Here is a 21,643-nt window from a genome sequence, read left to right as displayed (position 1 = left end):
AAAACAGCCCTGACTCTATGCTAAAATTTGAAGAGTTGCTGTTTTTATAGGAAGATGGGAAATGTAACATCATCTCTTTCTGTTCAAATTTTTAACAGACCTTGGAAAATGACTTATTTTTAATGCCCTTTTCTCTCTGTTTATAACCCTGCTGTCTCAAGTTGACTGTGTTGGAACAGCCATAGGCCATGTATCTGTGAGCATGTGTGTCTGGTGATTTGTAAAACTGCGTACATCACTCACAGTTGTTGGGTGTAGAATAAGAAGCAGAAAATAAAGAACAAGCCTGTCTGGGAGATGGTGTGATGGCTTTTGAGATCCCTGTGTCAGCGGTGATCATTTCGGGAAGGGCCATGTTTTTCAATAGGCCCCAGGTTGCAAAGGACCCGAACAGAATATTCCATAAAAATTTCCTCTCTCTAATTCTCTGATTTCTTGAACCTGGTAGTTAAGCCATCTCTTCTTGTCTAGATGACAAATTCCCCTTTGCGGTGACATTATTATGTGACTTTTTTTGGCCAAAGGTATGAAGGTTTTTCCTATTGGTTTTCATTGCAAGCCACTAATAGGCTATCAACTCTCACGTAGAGACTATTAATAGCTGCATATTTCACTCCCCAAATCCCAAAGCTAACAAAAGCCTCTATGTCTTTAAGATAGGAAATTTGGAGAGGCTTTACTGCACGATGGCTTGGAAAGAATATGATGCAAACTGTGTCTTTGATTTTGATGGAACATTCCTTCAGTGTTTTATCGCTTAATGGATAATTACTCCTTTGAAGGCATTTCTTGTGTCTTCAAATATTTATTATTTGAACTAATGCCAGTTCCTGGTTTGTCCAAATCCTAAGCCTTAAGTGCTCTGAAACTCTTTGCTTCGTGGAGGTTGCAGTAGCCACTGTTTAAAGAACATAGCGGCAGAGTCAAGCCTCATTCTTTGAGTGAAGGAGATAGGAAGCAGTGGCTCATAAAGACACCTGAAGAATCTCAAGGGTTGGGGACACTTTTTTTTTTTTTTTAAGATTGCCTTACAAGCTTCAGGTAGAGCTCTGTGTACAACAGGCATCAAGTATTTCTGACATCCTCTTTCTCTGATGTAGGGGTGCTGTCAAAGGCATAGAGCCATCGTATAACTCTGACTGATGAGAGAAGCTTGAGATAGGAATAGTGTTTCAAATGTTCCTCCGAGAGGACTGCTTATCAGAGCATCAGGGATTGCTGTTGAAGTCAATTGGAAACACTTCTCAAAGTGACAAGGAGAAGCATGGAGGAGTGGTCATGCATGGGGAAACTATGAAAAGGAATTTGGTGAGCGAAGCAGGGGTGTAGGGACCCAGACCTCAAGGGAATGCTGGTGTTACTTAAGTGGTGAGACTGCCATTGGGCTCCTGCATTGTGAAATGACACCCTCTGCTCTCCTTTCAAATTCTGGTATTTTGGGTTGAAAAATGTTTATTAATATTTGAGCAACTGGTAGTTGCTTGATTTGGAAAGCAATGAAAATATTGTTGTTTTGGTGCTGGTTCCTGGCATAGCAGTTGGCAGCTGAAGGCAGAGGGAAGGCAGGAGACCAAACCACTGCTGTGGATCTGTCACACTCTATTGTCCTTTCTCTCTCTTACAGGAACCCCTGTTTGGTTTTATATGCAAATTGCACCAATAAGAAATGAACATGAAAAGGTGGTATTGTTCCTATGTACTTTCAAGGATATTACATTGTTCAAACAGCCAATAGAGGATGATTCAACAAAAGGTAATTTCCAAAGGGATGGCCACACTTAAGAATTAGGCTGTCATTTATTTATTTATTTATTTATTTATTTATTTATTTATTTATTTATTTATTTTTTCAACGTTTATTTTTTTGGGACAGAGAGAGACAGAGCATGAACGGGGGAGGGGCAGAGAGAGAGGGAGACACAGAATCGGAAACAGGCTCCAGGCTCTGAGCCATCAGCCCAGAGCCTGACGCGGGGCTCGAACTCCTGGACCGCGAGATCGTGACCTGGCTGAAGTCGGACGCTTAACCGACTGCGCCACCCAGGTGCCCCCCAGGCTGTCAATTATTTATATTGTTATTATTATTATTGTTTAGAAAAATACATTGGTTGAACTGGAAAACACAATTTTACTATTAGTACTTCTTTTCTTTACATTCATGCCAGCAATTATCCAAAATCAGTTTTATCCAGTCATATCATTTGAATGGAAATAGCACGGCTATCCAAAGTTGACATGAGAATTGGTTAACTTGAATTATAATAAGAGGAATTTAGATAAGCTATAAGGAAGAAACTTCACAGGCCATTATTAATTTAGAATCAATATAATGGGAGTTTCAACAACTTCTACCAGGATGAGCTTCAGAAACACAAAATTTAACAACCTGTGAGATGGTTTAGGTGAAGTCCTTTTACAGCACAGTTGATCGGTTGATTGAATTTGGTTGAACTAATAAGTGATTGATTAGCTGATTTTTTTCAGGTTACTTTTCACCCTTTACCCATTCAGCTGTTGCAGATAGTCTTGGGTAGATGCTGTTAGCTTATGTGAAGAATAATTTTGTTATCAAGTGAGTGGCTGGCAAAATACAAACATCCTGACTATAGTCATACTGACTATAATATTCAGGGAGATGGCTATAGAAAGCAGTAGTCAGTGGTGTGCATGTATCCCCTTTTCTAGGTAATATATTCTCATTTTATTCCCTCCAATTATGTTTAAATTAAAAACTGGTGTCATATAAATGAAGAATTTCAAATATTCTTAGAAGATTTTATGAAATGTTATTTTTAATAATCCCTCCAGAGACTAAGAATGAGATCTTCCTCTTTGTATTTGGCAAACATTGTCTTCCTTTTCTTACCTCTTAAAAAAAAAAACTGGTACAGAAATTTAATCTTTCCATCCGTAACCCTAATTATAGAAAAATTTTGTAGTTTTATTCCTTGCATATGGATTCACATATATTATGTTATACCTGGTCGGTTTCTGGTTAGTATCAAATTGCAAGAGGAAAATTTTACAATGTGCAAACCATTTAAAGTATAACATAGGACAATTAATTGGCAAATGTTTCTGAAAATGTGTATATTAAATCATCTCCTGGACTATTGAATATTCACTTTTGGACTCATACTACCTATTCCTTTACTTTTACTCAGAGACTCAGTGTCTAAGAGGTTTAGGATAAATTTAAACATTATTTTTAAAAATAGAATAGTCTTCTAATAGTATTTAGGTTTAATGCTTATTTATTTTAAAATTCGAAGGTGCTCCATCCAATAGCAATAGAATATGTGTTCTCAAGCTTACATGGGACATTCACTGGATAGATCACATTCTGGCCATAAAACACACCCTGACAAATTTAAAAGAATAGAAAGCTTAAAAAAGGAAGTTTCTTAGACCACAATGGAATTAAGCCAGAAATCCATAACAGAGCTAAGAAATCTCCAAATATTTGGAAATTAATACATTTGTAAATAGCCCACGGGTCAAAGAAGAAGGCTTAAAGTAAGCTAGAAAAATATTTTGACTAAATGAAAATGAAAATACAACTTATCAAATTTATGGGATGCAGCAAAAGTAGTGGTTAGAAGGAAATGTATGTGACATTAAATGCATATATTAGAAAAGAAGAAAAACGTAAAATTAATAACCTAAGCTTCTACCTTGGGGAGACAAAAAAGAGCAATTTAAACCAAAGCAAACTGAAGACAAGAAATAAGGAACCTTGGAGCAGAAATCAATGAAGTAGAAAATAGGAAAACAGAGGAAATCACCACAACTCAAAGCTGGTTCTTTGAAAAGATCATCAAAGTTAATAAACCTCTAGCCAGGCTAAGTGAGAACAAAGGGAGAAGATGCAGGTGACCAGTATCAGAAATTAAAGAAGGGCCATCACAACTCATCCGAAGGACATTAAAGCATTACAAAAGAATACTTTGATCAACTCTGTAGCCACTGAATTGATACTTTAGGGGAAATGGACCACGTCTTTGAAAAACAAACTGCCAGAACTCACACCGGGAGAAACAGCTAACCTAAATCATTCTATATCTATTAAATAAATTTAATCAATAGTTAATAAACTGACAAAACAAAGGATGTTTTTGTTTTTTATTTTTTGTTTTTGGCAAATCTACAGTCTTTTCTAGAAAATGGAAGCAGAGAGAGCTCCCCTAACTCATTCTGTGAGGCCAGCACTACCCTCATACCAGAGCCAGAAAAAGACACTGCGAGAACAGAACATTACAGACCAATATTTCTCATGAATATAGATATAAAAACCCTCAATAAAAGTTGAACCCACATGACAACCAAGTGGGATCTATTCCACATATGCAAAGCTGGTTCGACATGAAAAAAAATCAATCCCTGTAATCTTCGCTTCAACAGGCTGAAAAAGAAAGATTATACCATCATATCATTCAACATAGAACAAACATGACAAAACCCAGCACCCATTCATGGTAAAAACTCTTAGTAAAGTAGGAATAGAGAGGAACTCCTCAACTTAATAAGGAACATTTATGAAAAACCTATAGCTAACAGCTGACTATATTTTAAAGTAATATGTTTTAAAATAAGAGATAAATAATTGGTATACGATTTGTGACCTAACATATTCTTCAGATGAATTTCTCTTGCCTTTGCACTGAATGACAATAATACAGAGTAAGAAGCCTTCATGTCACAGTCTTTTCCCTTAAATGATATTTATATTTATATTTATATTTATATTTATATTTATATTTATATTTATATTTATGTTTATGTTTATGTTTATGTTTATGTTTATGTTTATATTCAATGCATATTATTTTCTCTCACTTTTTAAAAGCGATTTCATGACACAGCTGAAGTTAGGGAGAATATGGTACATTTGCAGTTTTGGCCTGCTGAACGTTGATGGTGTCAGTATATTTAGCCTATTTATAGAAACTGAAAGTTGACAGCATTCAAAGTGAGATTGGGGAAAAGGTGCTAATATTGAGAGTTGACTTTTCTCAAATTAATGCCCTTCCATTTATCTGCCTACACCTCCATCTCTGTATCCTTACATCAGAATCACAGAGTTCCTCCTGTGGCAGAATCTCTTAACTGCATCACGCATTCTTATAAAAAAAATGGTATTTGAATAAATGCCAAACGACTTAGACCTTTTGATTTTGAACTATGTGCTGGATAGATATGTAAATTAGAATTTAGAGGGGAAATCAGACCCCACTGTGAAAAGCATTAGGGAAGACTATCTCTTTCCAGGGCCTGAATTTGTAGAGGAAGAGCTTATTTTAAACAGACTTTTATTTTGAGACTCTTCCTCACCTGTCAAATACATAACAGATTATTGAACAAGTAATGCACAATGTAACCATGAAGACTGTATATGAGCTACTTTCCATTATTCATATGAGCTGTAAAATTAATATGAAAAATTCAATAGAAATAAAATATTTATGCCATTAAGTAATCATCCTGCTATCTCTATGAAGGTAGAAGCATAGGAAAGTATGTTTGGAAATCTTGGCGGAAAAATATGTCTCTCAAATTCTTAAGTTGAGTAAAAGGGTAAAAGGGAGTGTGGAACTTTTAAGAAAGTGCAGATAATATTTCGTGATAACACCGTAATATCAAAATGATTTGGGTGTAGAGCATTAAACTGGGAGATGGTAGATTTACTTTAATTCGGGCTTGGGCACCAGAAATACTTAACACGAGACTTTTCAGGACTCTTCTAGGAAATTTTGTTCCCCTTGTTTATCTATTTTACCAATTTTCCCCCTTAACCAAAAATGTTGATTAAGCACACAGAATGGTGCAGGCCATTCTGCACCTGTGTCCTGAAGGTGCATAGTTCCTTCCCTCATATGATAATGGGGGAGGGGAAGACAAACAAGTAAATATAGATTGGAAATTTTCTTCTGATTGCCCTTATTTTCTCAGTAATATAAAAAACATGGTTCTCACCTGAGAGTAAGCATGGTGAAGGAGATGAAGTATTGAAGGTTTGGGGAGAGAGGAGTAGGCATGAAATGGTGATCTAAGAGGGTGGAAAAGTGAGTGGGCAAGGGGAATTCAGCAGGTTTGCTGAACATGAAGGTCTGCTTGGGGCTAGTGATCATGAATTCACAAGCATCTATGAGCATGATTATATATTTTACTCCACCTATGTTTAGTTGAAGGTGTATAGATGCAGAAGTAATGAAGAGTTGGATTTAACCAGAGTTGGGATTTGATAAGGTGAGTAAGATGAAAAGAATCAGAGAGAAGGATCAGGGAGTTGTGGCTGTTGCAAGGGAGGACATGGAGGGTGTTTGCAAAATTCTGAGGAAGTACTTAGGTAGTAGAGTTCTACCTAGGACATAGGAAATAGTGTTTTAAGATGCAGAATAGACAAGTGAGTCCATACATTAACAGGCCAGAATGTAACTTTTAATCCCAGAGCAAGGGCATTTTACCTTCTTAATGTGAAATGTCGAAAGTCCTTTGAAGATTTGCCAAGGTTGGAATTAACATTAATCTCCTTCTACATGATTTGGTATTTTTACCAAGAAACCCAGACACATAGTTGAAAGACTTGAGTAAACTAATTCTGAATAAATACAATTGTTTCTAAATTGTATCTGGGATAGTAACTATAATGTGATAGCAATTTACGTGCACCTCTTCCTCATAATGAATCTCACGATACCAAAACTTCAATCTAGGTTGATTTTTGCCTTTAAAATGAATGGCACTTACTGATGTCAGTGATACCTTTGATGTACATCATGATGGATGGTAGTAAAAATCATTGAAGGGAAGGAAACCTGTTTTGATGGAGTAGTTACTATATGTCAGGAACTTTATATTCTTTATTGCTCTTACCTATAATTCTGAAAATTAGTATTGCTATCTCTGCTTTACTGTTGAAGATCCTGACATGCAAAGTGTGACTGATTTTCAATCCCATATTCTCTCTATTGCATCATGCTGTCTCATCCTTTCTAGTGGAAACTTACTATTGCATTTTTTGTCACCTTAATCCCCTGCTCTCCTTTTTTCCTGCAACAATTGAGAACACTCTGATTCTGACAGTATTGTACTGTATTAAACCAATGAAATTTACTGATAATAATCAAGGGGGCAAAGCATTTTTGTTATCTTTTGTTCCTGGTACTGAGGTCTTGGAACTGTTGCTCAGCTAATCAGTCAATGGTACCTGATTCATCATTTGTAATAATGCAAAGGGGAAAAATTACAGCCAAGAAATCCATTCTGTTGATTATCCATATGTGCTCTAAAAGAGATGACCAAAATCTCTGCCCATTTAGCTGTGCGGTATTTTCAAACAGATTCCAAAACTGCCAAGACACTCACAGTGTGAAATATCCTGTGCCAAATAGTTATGGCATCTTCATGCCAATAATTGAGACAAAAAAATTCCTATAGAATGAAACTAACAGCAAAAATAGCAACCTTCCCCTTGTGGGAAGCCAATGATTTTCTTTAGAGAGGAAACAACAGATGAAATATGAGTAATTATACCATGTAGTCTCTTTGGCCAAGTGTATAATTGTTTACCTAAGCTTTTTTCTTATAGATTAGAATCTTGTGTTGCAGTCTAGTAAGATTGATTTAACTGCCTCTGTGACTTCCTCTTATTTTTAAGATTAGGCAGTCCATGACAAAGAGGTTAATTGCAACCCAATAGAGCTAAACTAATGTTTTATTAAGAAGGAGTTGGCATCCTGAGCTTTTAGGAGAACAAATGTTCTCATAATTCCATGAACAACTCATAGAACAAGTTTTAGGATCTTCATATTCAGCTGTCTGTTCACATTACCCCATATCGACCACATCTAAGTAACATCAGCGAACTGTGCTGAATAATCAGTTATACCAGTTAGGTCTCTGTAAAGGTGAGACCAGTAAATGTATCACTGGAAAAAGTTAGAACTGCTGATGTGCCTTTTTTCTGACCTAGACAGTATGGCTGCTCAATTTTTTCAAAGTTTGACTGTATAGTGGGGGTTGGTGACAGAGCAAATGAACTAATTTAGTTAATAACATAGGCAATTCCAGATGTGTCCAAGGGCACAAAAGGATAGGCATAGGAAATTCGCTGTCGTGTTAGTGATAGAGAAAAATCTAGAAACCACTTAAATGCCCATAAATAGAACATATGCATGATCAGAAAAGAGCAAATACCTACTACTCTGAGATGATAAAGAGGCAGGCAAGATTCAGTGCCATGTGGGTGGGTCTAGAGATGGAGGGGACAGAAAGGAAATTGAAGGCTATCATGTTTCTTATGGCCTCTGCTTATTCAATTAACATTTGACGAGGTAATTGGTTGAGAGTGAGGAGAGAGGGGTAGTATAAGGGTTTTGAGAAGAATGCTAATTGTTTAGAACTGAGAATTATAAGAAAGCCCTAACCCTAGCCATGGCTGTAGGAAATGAGAGAACACATGCCATTTGATGATTTGTATTCTTCCATGTGTCAATGAATTTATTCTTTAAATATCTCTTTTAATTTTTTTCAAAATATTTTCTGGATAAACCTTATTACATTCTGGGAATAAAAATTGGCTTCTTTGTTAATCCAATCCTTAGATGTACTAAGTGTGTAACATTACTTGTCTTAGAAATATGAAGCTTCAATTAGTATAACATTGCCTTGGAAGTTTCTAGAAATATTCAATGCAATTATAATATCAAGTTGAAGTAAGAAAGAAAACGATCACCTGAAATATTGTAATGTATCTATTGCCAAAATGTCATCTGAAGACACCCTTGCCACTTTTACCGAACAAAGCAAAACCAAACCCAACCCCAGATAATAAAACAAAATGGGACTTATTTTAAATTTGATTTTTAAATTACAAATAAGTCAATTAATTAATTAATGGCCTGTTTTATGCCAGGCCCTTATCAAGTGCTTGAATATGGAGAGATGAACAATAGTTCAGTGGGAGTGACTAACATGTTAATCAACAACTGCCATTAGTGTTGCAAGTGCCATGTGAGGTATTTATCCTATGATGTGCAAGCACAGAGGAGGATACCTCTCTTATGAGTGGATCTAAGAAGGTTCCAGAAGGAGATAATGCTTTAACTGAGTCTAGAGGTTCCAGTCAGTGTTAGCCAGACATAAGGGGATGGGGGGAAGCATTTCAGGCAGGCAGAATGATTATAATGCTTGAAAACCTGGACACAATGAATATCATGGGGTGTACAGAGAATTCCTAGGAGATTTAATTTTAGTTTTGAATTTATTCTTCTTTTAATTTGCTGTTAATTTTGGTAGAGTTGTTATACAGAGCATGTATAAAGAAGTAGAAGGAGATGAATGCAGAGCAGATCTTTGGGGCCGGAAACTAAATGACCTATATACCAAGAAAATGCAATGTTATCCTGAAGGCCCCTGGGGATCTTAAAGAGTTTGAAATAGGGAAAGGGGAAGCACTTTGGCAGCAATGTAGAGTTGCTTGGGAGTATATGGTCAGAGAGCAGATAGAGAGTATCGTCTTCAAGATACTGCCAACCTAACTCAGGTGGAAGATTGTCTGACATATAGGGATGGAGAGATGAGATTCAACTTGAGTGAATTTATTAATAAGTTATAGTCTATAAGTCTTGAAAGTGATTGGATATGTGGGTGTGGAGGTAATAGTGAAGGAGGATGGTAAATTTCAAGTTTCTGATTGGACAACTGGAAATATCATGGGACCATTCACCAAGTCCAGGAATACATGAAAGGTGAAGAGTTGGAGATGGAGGGAGACGATGATGAGATCAGTTTTGGACGTGCTGAGTGTCAGATGCCTATAGAACATCTTAGTAAAAGGTGGCTAATGGCTGATTAGTTACAAGATAGGTCTAATGCTGAGAAGAAGAGTCTAGACTGGTGATACAGATTGCATGTTGGTCTTTTACATTGATGTTAAGTTCTTAGAGAGCTGGTGGCATATCTGGTGATGGTTGTTGTTGTTGTTGTTGTTGTTCTTCTTCTTCTTCTCCTTTTAGCACATTGCACAGGGTTAGCCTTAGGGTTGCATACAATCCCCAAAGCCTAACATTTTTGTTGTTGTTGTTGTAGTTGTTGTTCTAGTCACTAGTATAAAGTCCATTGGTGAAGAATTAAGGACATTCTATCAACTGATGCCAGATTACTTTTTTTTCTAATCCACTTATTGGATACCATAAAGGGAGCTGAACAGTTGGGGAAATACAAAGCTTAAATGAAGTCAGAATTAGCCTGAAGAATGGTAGTAAAACATGATGTCATCTACCTAGTATAATTTGAAAGGCATTTGGTGGGTGTCTGCTGAGGGTTTTTTCCTTCATCTTTTGTCACATTGTCTGAAATTTCATCATTGCCATTACCGTCATTCCTTGAGACCATCAGAAGTTTTCCTTTTTTAAGGAGTTATTTGGCAAATAACCTAGTGAAGTGCAATATCATAGAAGTTATCAAATGGTCTTATTGGAATCTTTAATAAATTAGAGCTTTTGGAATATCCAGAAAAGGATAATTGAGACAGGCTCAGAGTATGGTTAGTTTTGCTCTACTTACTCATGTCTCATTGATGTTTCCTTGAAATTAATTATTTAATAAGGGGAATTTGAGGCGTTGGGAAGAAACTTCTTTCTCATTAAATTCACATCCCCTCCCCCACCAAAGCTAAAATTACTACTCTTTCAGAAAACAATGTTAGAGATTCTAGATATTTAAAGAATGATATTTAGATACCACTGCAATTAACAAGGGAGAAATAACATTTTGCTGTTACAAGAAAGATGGAAGTGTGATATGAACCATAATATGTGAGATTTGTTGAAATTGGGTTTCATTTTCTTATGTGTATATATCTACACACAAATGCACAGTAAAATTGTTTTTTATTAGGCTATAATAAATACCCCTCCCCCCCATCTTGAGCAGCTTAACACAGCAGAAGCATATTTCTTGCTCACGTTACAGTCCGAGGCAGGTGATCCTTGGCATATGGCAGCCTTCCATGCACGGATTCAGTGCTTTACTATTCCCTAGGGGCTTGTTGTCACTTGTATCCAGCTGGTAGAAGGAGGGAGAATGTGTAGAGAAGTCTCACCTGCTTCATAAGTTGTGGCATGTGTGAGAGTGACACACATCATTTCTGCTTTCATTCCATTGATGAGAACTGGGAACATGGGGACAGCTGGATGCAAGGAGTGCTGGGAAATACATTCCTGGCTGGACAGTTGTTTTCCAGTAACGAATCTATATAATGCAAGGGGGAACACGGAATTTTGTGGACAGCTGTACCTTGGGTACTGGGACTATGTAATAGATATGAGCAAAACACAAAGATCACACGTAAAAATTAGCCATTACTTTATAGCTACACTTGAAATATGTGGTGATGTTTATGTAGAAATAAAGTGCTTTAGATTGATACTTTTTACTAGTTCTGGATGTTATGCTATTTCTGAGATCCCCTGAATATTAGCAAGAATGTTGGGTTCCATATTCATTATATGTGAAAAACTGAGACTTTCTCTCCTTATTTTAAGGTTGGACAAAATTTGCCCGATTGACACGGGCTTTGACAAATAGCCGAAGTGTTTTGCAGCAGCTCACGCCAATGAATAAAACAGAGGTGGTCCACAAACATTCAAGATTAGCTGAAGTAAGTGGGAGACTAACTTTCCTTCCCAAGATGGTGGTGGTAGCACATTTTTCCCCCTGAAATGATTCAATATAGATACCTGTGGTTATTATATTATAAGTACTCATCCTCTAATTATTTTTCCTGTGTAGATTTATAGAAATTTCAAATATATCTTTTTATTCTCTTGTATTTTTGAAATGGTAAACAAGTTCATGATATCCCAAGTCATATCTGTAGAGGTCTGTAGATGGTGAGATTTTCTTCGAGTAAGTGAGATAGGAAGTTCACTCATTTCATCCATAACCTGAGGGTTTTCTCTGTGCTTGGTACTCTATCAAGGATGGAAAGGTGAATATGCAATGGGCTCTACCATCAAGGAACTAAAGATCCTTGCAAAAAAACCTGACAATAGAATGTGACAGGTAGGATGACACACATGCAAAAGCATTTACCTAGGCTTGGGGCTCTAGGGAAGCTTACCTGGGGTGAGTGAATCTTGAAGGAAAAATATGAGAGATTGGTAAAGAAGGGATGCAGGTCATTCCTACCAGGGAGACCAGCAGGTGCAAAGGCACAGAGGTGAGACAGTATGATGACTTTGAGTATGAATTCAGTGTGGGTGAGGTCAGGGGAAGGAAAGGTTAAAGTGATGTGTAGTAAAACAGTGGTGGTTTGTGTCCCATGTGTTAGGGAAAAGATATGATCACATTTGTACTTCAGAGAAACCTCTCAAAGGGAGATTAGTCCCTACGGTTTTCTCTGCGATGCTATGCTTTTCTTGTATTAATTTAAAAACATGATTCTGAGAAGGGATCCATAGATTTCACCAGATTGTCAAAAGGGATCCATTGTACAAAAATGACTAAGACCCCCTGCTTGACCTAGTGGCTCTGTGTTGAATGGGAGGATAGGGAAACCAGTTAAGAGACTTAATGGTAAATCTGTTAGGTTGACCATGGCTTTAAGCAAGGAAACCAGAAGCAGAAGTGGGCAGAATGCAGACACGCCAAGATTAGAGTCAGCACGTTTGTTGACTAGTACTGTTGGCTAATAAAATAGCAAATATAAGAACAGGAAGAGAAGGTTTAGGGGCAATGGTTATGAGTTCAGTTTGGGGCATATTAAGTTTGAAGTGCCTGACAGAAAAATCCAAGAGGGGATGCCTCAAAGGCAGAGGAATTTATGGGTCTGGCTCTGGAGGGATTTCTGGGTCTGAGTTGCAGACCTTGGTGCCATAGGATGAGATGATGTTGCCGAGAGAAAGTATAGTGACCCAGAGAGAAAAGGAATTGAGGACAGAACTCCAGGTAGAAGCTTTGGTGTTCACGTGTCTTCTATAATCATCACTTGTCTTCCCAGTGTTGCCAAAAGTTAATGAAGCTACCAAAGCTCTGCAGAGCAGTTAGTGGGCACTCAGAAAATGTTCTGAGGTGGCCTACCAAAGCAGAGAGAGATAAAATTAAATGTATATGTTCATCAGTTTGCTCTGCTGGAGAAAAGTGAGTTGAAGCACTCTAGAGTATCTTTCTGAACTGGTTGCAGATATTAAATTTGGTTTGGAGAGGGTTAGAAAGTAAAGTATGTTCCTTGAATTTGGAGGGTTCTGGAGTTTTTCTTGGACCATAGCTAACTGGGGGACTTGGAAGGCTTTCTGCTTTAAATGGCACTGTTATCTTGGGGAGAAACTAAAACTTTGATGTGCAAACACATTTTTAAAAGCCAAGGTAAGATCATGATTACAACTAAATATTAATAATAATGATAACCGCAATATTTTAAAAGACAATATGCAATTAGTACAGGATTTAATGTTCTTTTAAAAAAAATTTAAGTGTTTATTTTTGAGAGAGAGAGAGAGACAGAGACAGAGCATGAGCAAGGGAGGGGCAGAGAGAGATAGAGGGAGACACAGAATCCGAAGCAGGCTCCAGGCTCTAAGCTGTCAGCACAGAGCCCAACGCAGGGCTTGAACTCACGAACCGCAAGATCATGACCTGAGCTGAAGTTGGAAGCTTAACCAGCTGAGCCACCCAGGCGCCCCTCAACTAGCACAAGACTTAAAGCAGACTGTTAGATACAACTTCCTTTGTCAATAATTCTTGTTATGAAGTACTACTTGATTTTACAACTTTCTTTTCTGCCTTAATTGTCCATTTCCTTTTACAAAACAAACTGGAGTGGAAGAGCTTGTTTCTGTGACTGCTGACTTTCATAGCTATGATTCCTTTCTGGTCTTAATGATATCTTATTCAGAATTTTTCTTTTCTCTGTTATACCACTGGGAAAGAACAAGAGGAAAGGGATCATAGAGAGGAAATTTTTTACCTTAGCACCCTGAATCATTCGTTGGTTTTTTCTTCTGCATCAACTGGGGAAGTTTCCCCTCAACGGCTCATGATTTTCTTTTACTTTTATTTTTTTGGAAATTTCATTCCTGTTTCTTCCCATCTGATTTTATTTTGTTTTTATTTTTTTGCTTTGCCTTTTGCTTATTGTTAGTTTCTTTGTTGACCATCCCTAATTCACAAACCTGACTCAGACACAAAATTGTTTTCTGTCAGGTTGTAGGTTTGATTTCAGAGAACATGAAGAGATAACAAGATTTTCAAAAGATATTTTGTTTGCATGTGCTCTGAATCCAAAGGCTGACCCACAAGAAGCATCAATTTAGCAAAAGGATATCATTTCAAAAATTTTACTCTGAGTCTTATAATGTGTTCAACCTGAGTATATGGATTTGCTGGTAAATTTCAGGCTTTCACTTTTTCCAAGATAAAGTATAAATTTCCAAGATAAAAATATAAATTTTATCTCAATTCCATCTGGACACCTACATTTGGAGCCGATTCCCAGTTTCAGAGATCCTGGTCTCTGTGTAGGCAGTTCAGCTATTGTCCACGTGAACCCATATCCTGCTGACTGGCTTCAGCTTCTCACTTTTATACTGGTGGAGAGATAAACTTCCGTAATAATGCCATGTCCATGGTCCTGATTCTATTAGCGTCAATGCTCTCAGATATTCAGAGAGAAAGAATGTGTCTGTATTGGGATAAAAATACATCGGAAAATGTGTTTTCACCCCCTCCACCTCAGGCTCATCACTTATGAAAGTACAAGTGGAATAGCAATGAAAGTGAAGAATTGTTACTCACTGCTTTATAAAAGCACCGGCGTCAGAGTGCAGATGAAAGTAGTGCTCTGCATCTGAGAGACATCAAAGCACAAGCATGTGTGTTCCTTTGTTGTTCATGCGTGCTCCTGCTCCTTGTCTTCTTGTAGCATTTCTGGATCCTTTTACATATGCAAGTCACTGTCTGAAATAACTAGGTCCTGGATGGCTAAAGAAATAAAAGACAAGAGTTTTACCTTGGACTGTGCATTATAATCACCCAAGAAAGGTTTTGAAAATATGGGCCTGAGAAAGAGTATACCATAGTTTAAAAAATTTCTCCACATGATTCTAGATTGTAACCAGATTTAAGGGATACTGACCTTAGGAGTGATCCCATTCCATCTCTAGAGAAGACATCTCATGTTCTGCTGAGGTGCTGAGCAGGGCAGGCTTGTCTATAAACACAGTGTGTGGGGCTACAGTGCTTTTAGGGGTCTATGGGATGTTTGAATTTCTATTAACAGTAGAAGGAAAAATTAAACTTTTAGGTTAAAAAATTGAATATATAATATTAATTTATTTTTTGCAACAATGCAGTTGTAAAATGCAATTTTTATCTATCTATCTATCTATCTATCTATCTATCTATTTATTTTTAAATGTTTATTTTGAGAGAGAGAGGGAGAGTGAGAGAGAGAGCAGGGATGGGCAGAGAGAGAGAGAATACTAAGTAGCCTCCATGCTGTTAGTGCAGAGCCCAACACAGGACTTGATCCCATGAACCGTGAGATCAGGACCTGACCTGAAATCAAGAGTTGGATGCTTAGCCAACTGAGCATCCCAGGTGCTCCTAGTTTATTTTATATTTTTTGGAGGAAGGGTCCAGGAAAGCAAAAATGCTCAGGGCCCATGAAGGTCATAATACACCCTGGCACTGAGTTTATTTTCTAGGTTTACTTTCTTTGTGCTCAGTCTATGGTCTGTGTAGATATAGATGGTAAAATATTAACATTGACTTTGAAGAAAGTTTTCATGTCTAATACAGTGAAGTTGGAATGGATAGACCATTGGTTGTAAAGTGAGAGAGAAACCATGATTATATATATAAAGCTCTATCCCCAAATGAAGCTTTCATTCCTGGTAAGAAAATTTGCTGCCAAGTAATTTAAGACCTTATGGGACAAATATGGCTGGGCACTGATAATGAGGATAAATACATAAAAATCTTTAGAAATAGTTCTTATAGCCCCCAAACTAATAACAATAGTTTTAATACACAACTAAAGAGAATACCAGTGATGTTTTTTATGTTTCAAAATATTAATGATGGGTATTATATACATAGTTTTCAGTTATGTAAGTTCTATGCATGAGAGAAACTTTTCAGGATAATTCTCTCTCAAGTTTCAAGAAGTGCTAGTATATTTGCTTTGCTTTGCGGCTTATGAGTTACATGCTAGTAGGTATTTTTGTTTATATCTATTTTTACATTCAAATATTGATGCATTTAGGGGCGCCTGGTTGGCTCAGTTGGTTAAGCGTCTGACTTCGGCTCAGGTCGTGATCTCCCGCTCTGTGAGTTCCAGCCCTGCGTCGGGCTCTGTGCTGACAGCTCAGAGCCTGGAGCCTGCTTCAGATTCTGTGTCTCCCTCTCTCTCTGGCCCTGCCCCATTCATGCTCTGTCTCTCTCTGTCTCAAAAATAAATAAACTTAAAAAAAAATATTGATGCACTTATGATTTTATGGTAACCCTTTGACTCCTACTGGACCCCATTAGCCCTGGAGACACTGAATAATTGGATATATAATATGACAAAGCTGCTGGAAATACTATTTATGAAAGTCACATTTATAAACTCCTTACATATAGGTTCACTCAGCCTTAGCTTCATTGATGGCATGGAGCAGAGCTCTCGGATCTATTCTTTCAACTCCTTTTCACAATTTCCAGGTTCCATGTTCTGCAAAACAATGCTAAGTCAGTGTTTGTTACTTTTGCCCAGTGCTGCCCAGCCTTCTGCTCTTGCTCTGTCATCTGCTTTTTGTCTTTGCCTCTTTAATTAGACCTGCTTAGAGTAAGTCAAGGTTCATATAACCTTGCAGTGAAAATTTTCCATTTGTCCAAAAAGGTATAGAGAAGCAAACCTGAGTATTTAGCATTTTTTTTTTCCCTAAAGAGAACATTCATCTGGGCAGAAAACAGAGTTCTTCAAGTCCTGGTTGAAGGGAGAAAAGGAAAAAGTAGGCTATAATATTTACAACCCTGATATCACTATGCCAATCATTAGGGCCCTTGCTGAGTCCCACTCAACAGCAAGATCACCAACAGTGTGGTCCTGGGGTTCAGCGAGGCCATCAGAATCAAAGTTATGCTCTCTGAGGTGCTAAATATGTGTGAAGAATGGATAACAGTGAGTCACCCAAATAAGTGCTGGATAATCAGTTAGAGATGTGATTTTAGGCAGGCTTGCAAGTGAGTGTACAGAATGCAGTCTCAGAAGTGGATTCCAGCAGTGCTGTGGATCAATGTTGGTGTTGGAGGAAGTCATCAAGAGGATGTGACTGCTGGTTGACTCTTGAGCTGAACCCAGGCAATTGAAGGCTTCTCATTCCTGTCCTTCGAATGTACATTCTACCCACCGTTCCCATAGTGGGAACCATTTTCAAGGACATAGCGCTGAAAGAATAGGATGTTTTGGGGACCATTGGATGATATATGTAACTGGACCAGGGCATCTCTTAATCTTTTAAGATTCTGGTGGGTGGGTGGTAGATATCTACTAGTCTCATGGCTTCCTGCCACAAGCCTCATAGGTATGTTCCCTAGCTTATTAAACCTTCCACCTAACAGTATGGTGTGGTCTGCCTTTTTCTTTGGTTTCTTCTTGCCCTTGGTGTTTGGGGGCCAGTTTGTGAACCAATATTTGGCCACTGGAGAGAAAGCCAGGTGGAACAGCAGATTAACTTCCTTTGAACAAACTTTGGTACAACTCAGAAGTGGGAGACAGAACTATGGGGTGTGATTAGTCTGGAAACCAGGAGTCATGAAAACTATGCTGTGGTTTGAGTTTTGGTGAGTTTGAAGTCATTACTAACTGTACAGAGATGTCCAAGTCATTTATATGCACATTGTCTCTCTTTTAGGTTCTTCAGCTGGGATCAGATATCCTTCCTCAGTATAAGCAAGAAGCGCCAAAGACGCCACCACACATTATTTTACACTATTGTGCTTTTAAAACTACTTGGGATTGGGTGATTTTAATTCTTACCTTCTACACCGCCATTATGGTTCCCTATAATGTTTCCTTCAAAACGAAGCAGAACAACATAGCCTGGCTGGTGCTGGACAGTGTGGTGGACGTTATATTTTTGGTTGACATTGTTTTAAATTTTCACACGACTTTTGTGGGACCTGGTGGAGAGGTCATTTCTGACCCCAAGCTGATAAGGATGAATTATCTGAAAACTTGGTTTGTGATCGATCTGTTGTCTTGTTTACCTTATGACATCATCAATGCCTTTGAAAATGTGGATGAGGTAAGTTTCTTTTTTTTTTCTGAGTACTGTGGTTCATATGTTTTGAGAAAATTAAGATAAAAGTTTACAGATAATCGAAACTTCTTTTTAGCCACATGTTCAGCCTTCACCCTACTTGCCATAAATTGTAATATTCAATTACTTAATGTTAATTTTCATCTGCTTCCTTTTCTTGCTTTCTGGTTGATAATACCAATTACTGGGACAGTGGTTGTGGTTGGAAATTGTGGTTTGAAAAGTGGAGGTTGTGGTTGGAGGAGGTGGAACAGAAGAAAAGTCGTAGCATTTGGGGCAAAACAGTTTATGAACTAGGTAATTGACTAAAAGATATGAAACAGATGTATTTTCTTTGGAAAACTGTAGCATTTTAAAACGCTATGCATACATAGATCTTTTGTCTCCTCCTCTCCAGATATACATGGTAGCAGTGCTTGATTGAGATAATATGAAAAAAAGTTTATGGAAAAGTCTTAAATTTTTGCCTTTTTGGGTTTTCTTTATAGCCTCTGCTTTAAATTTTGTCTAAGCACATTTGTGGCTAGAGACTATATTGGATGATTTCTGATGTCTGGTCTAGTTCAAGGTTCTGCTCATTCAGTGTGTTATCTATACAATTACAAATACTTAAAATAGGTAATGTCTTAAAAGACCACTTTATCCAGAGCTTCCTAACTTCTAACTTAATAGTGGATGATTTTCAACTTGCTACCTCAAGCTAATAGGATGCAACCAATAATCTCAACTAATAACATAAAAATGAGTCAATATAGAATGCATCTATTATTAAAATATGGTCATAATGATAATATTACAAACTTAATTTCCCTAAAGATTCTACTCTGTCCTTGTCAGCTGCTCAGATGGAAAATTCTCCACTACATTGTTGTTGTTATTCCATGTATGTTGGGAGGTAGATAGAAACTATTCGGTGACTTTTTTCCATACAATTTCTATGTTCACTTAACTTTAATATTATTAAAAAAACCCTATTTCCCTGAAAGTTAAGTGCAGACATTGTGTTTTGATGCCATACACATTAGTTTAAAAATTACAGAAAAAAGAGCAATGATAGTAAATTATTTTATAATTTTAGATTCCATTTACATCAAGCTTTTAAAGGTACATTTATTTCTTTCCTATTTACCCTCTGGAAAGGGTTGAGAGGAGTTTATTTTGAAAATGTTAAATATGATAAGGAGATGATAGAAGTTATATTTCACTTACTATATGAATTTATATATTAAGATGTCAGTCATTTAGAACATAGACACCAATATTTTAATAACAAGAATCAAAAGATTGGCTCAGCTCATAAAAGGGAAGATGCATAAATGTGTTACAAAATAATAAATGTATTTGACATAATATATAAATATATCAAGAGATCCTCAGCCTCATGCATATTAAGTAAAATGCAAAATAAAACTATACACTGACATACCATTTTCAGGTTGTTACAAGCAAAGCTTAGTTTGGGTACCTGGGTGGCTCAGTTGGTTGAGCGTTGGACTCTTGATTTCTGCTCAGGTCATGATCTCATGGTCATGGGATCAAGCCCCACATCAGGGTACCTGCTGAGCTCGGAGCCTGCTTAAGATTCTCTCTCTCCTTTTGTGCCTCCCCCACATGCGATTGTTCTCTCTCTCTCTCTCTCTCTCTCTCTCTCTCTCTCTCTCTGACAAAAAACACAAAACAAAAGAAAACACCAAAAAAAAAAACCCCAAACAAAACCAAAAACCAAACAAAAACTTTGCTAACACACTAGGATGGTGAGTATGGTGGCTAAGAAGGTGCACTGCTCAGATCTTCCTTCATGAAAACCTGCTACCCAGAGCACAATTCATAGCTTCCTGGAACCAGATCTTGGTTTGGGAAAGACAACTGTTAGCATCTTTTTCGAACTTAGCATTCATTCAGTGAGTTATCACACTGTCACACTAGTAGCTTGAAAGTGGCCATGGCCGCAGTGGGAGTATTTACACCCAGAAAGACACAAATGGTATGAATAAAGGCTTTTTTTTTTTTGACTGACAGCTGCTGCATTTTCTGATCTGTTGCATTTCATACACTGAAGCCATATTTCCCCAAGGCTACTCTTAGCCAATAATTAAGAATGGTGGTAAACAGTATAGTTAGTCGACTCCTGCTCAATGGAGAACTCCTCTATTGAGTAGCATTTGCTCTGGGGCTCCCCATTTACCTGTACTGTGGTCTGAGACTGTTCTACCCAATACCTCTTCAGACGTGTCAGACCTGCATTGTGGTCTGAAGCCTCCTCCCTCTTTCCTTTATCTTTCCCAGGTATTCATCTCAGTAGAACTCTTGCACATGTAACCCTGACTTGGCAGCACTCTGTAGGGGACGTGAACTAATAAAGTGAACGTGTGGGTATTCTCATACATTGCCCAAGGGGAAGGTAAATTGGTAAAACTTCTATGCAGAATGATTGACATTACCTCATTTTGGAAAAAAAAAAAAAAAAAACAACAACCCTAGAGCCAACCACTTTCGCATTGTTTAGGAGATTCTTTTATTATTGCTTGCATGTCAACAAACAACAAGATTACCTACCTACCTCTTGGTTTTTCTTTTCTTTTTCTTTTTTTTAATTTTTAATTGTTCTTTAAAGTATCGGAGCTTGAACTCATGACCCTGAGATCAAGACCCGAGCTGAGATCGAGTCAGATGCTTAACTGACTGAGCCCCCCCAGGTGTCCCTGATTTTTCAGTTTGAGGCCTTGTCTTTGACTTCGCAAATGGCATTTTCTCCCTACTCTTACTATGTCCATGCACTTTTCCCATCACCTAGTTCTCACAATACAGGTATATCATCCTTTTGGTTCAATAAATATTAAGTGTTCACAACATTATTACTACAGATATGGAACCTTAAACATGCTATGATTGTTTTCCTGCACTTTACATTTTCCCGAGCATTAATAAATGTCTGGGTTTATTGTTTGCTTGGTTTTATGTACTTATCACTAATTCAAACACTAAGCTCTCTGCCAATTGTTTAAATGTTCTCTCATTACATCGATGCAAGCAATATTCTATCAACATCATTTAAAAAAAAATTTTTTTTAATGTTTTATGTATTCTTGAGAGAGAGAAAGAGACAGAGCATGAATGAGGGAGGGGCACAGTGAGAGAGGGAGATACAGAATCCCAAGCAAACTCCAGGCTCTGAGCTGTCAGCACAGAGCCCGACGTAGGGCTCGAACTCACGAACTATGAGATCGTGACCTGAGCCGAAGTCAGAAGCTCAACCGACTGAGCCACCCGGTGCCCCTATCAACATCATTTTCTTAAACAAATCTTTTTGCTCCCACCTCCCACATGATTGACCA

The 21,643-nt window shown here is 37.6% G+C and overlaps 1 protein-coding gene and 1 long non-coding RNA gene across 4 annotated transcripts in view; one reads left to right on the top strand and one right to left on the bottom strand.

Moving 5' to 3' along the window:
• The window catches only part of KCNH5 (potassium voltage-gated channel subfamily H member 5), a 302,235-nt gene that overhangs the window by 51,349 nt on the left and 229,243 nt on the right, over window positions 1-21,643 (top strand). For all 3 annotated transcript variants that reach the window (XM_019833104.3, XM_045060029.1, XM_045060030.1), the window contains 3 exons: window positions 1,625-1,753; window positions 11,547-11,662; window positions 17,901-18,293. In XM_019833104.3, coding sequence (XP_019688663.2) covers window positions 1,625-1,753; window positions 11,547-11,662; window positions 17,901-18,293 — 638 coding nt within the window. The remainder of the gene's footprint in view (window positions 1-1,624; window positions 1,754-11,546; window positions 11,663-17,900; window positions 18,294-21,643) is intronic.
• Window positions 10,876-18,164, bottom strand: LOC109500870. Its single transcript, XR_002158685.3, has 5 exons — window positions 18,026-18,164; window positions 16,621-16,717; window positions 15,137-15,270; window positions 14,797-14,982; window positions 10,876-11,253 (listed from the first exon to the last, which is right to left on the bottom strand). It is a non-coding gene; the product is annotated as an uncharacterized LOC109500870 (long non-coding RNA).

The sequence above is a fragment of the Felis catus genome, chromosome B3 (genome assembly GCF_018350175.1).
Source record: "Felis catus isolate Fca126 chromosome B3, F.catus_Fca126_mat1.0, whole genome shotgun sequence".
In the NCBI taxonomy this organism is placed as follows: Eukaryota; Metazoa; Chordata; class Mammalia; order Carnivora; family Felidae; genus Felis; species Felis catus.
Note: the sequence above shows the minus strand (reverse complement) of the source record. Positions and strands in the feature narration are given on the sequence as shown.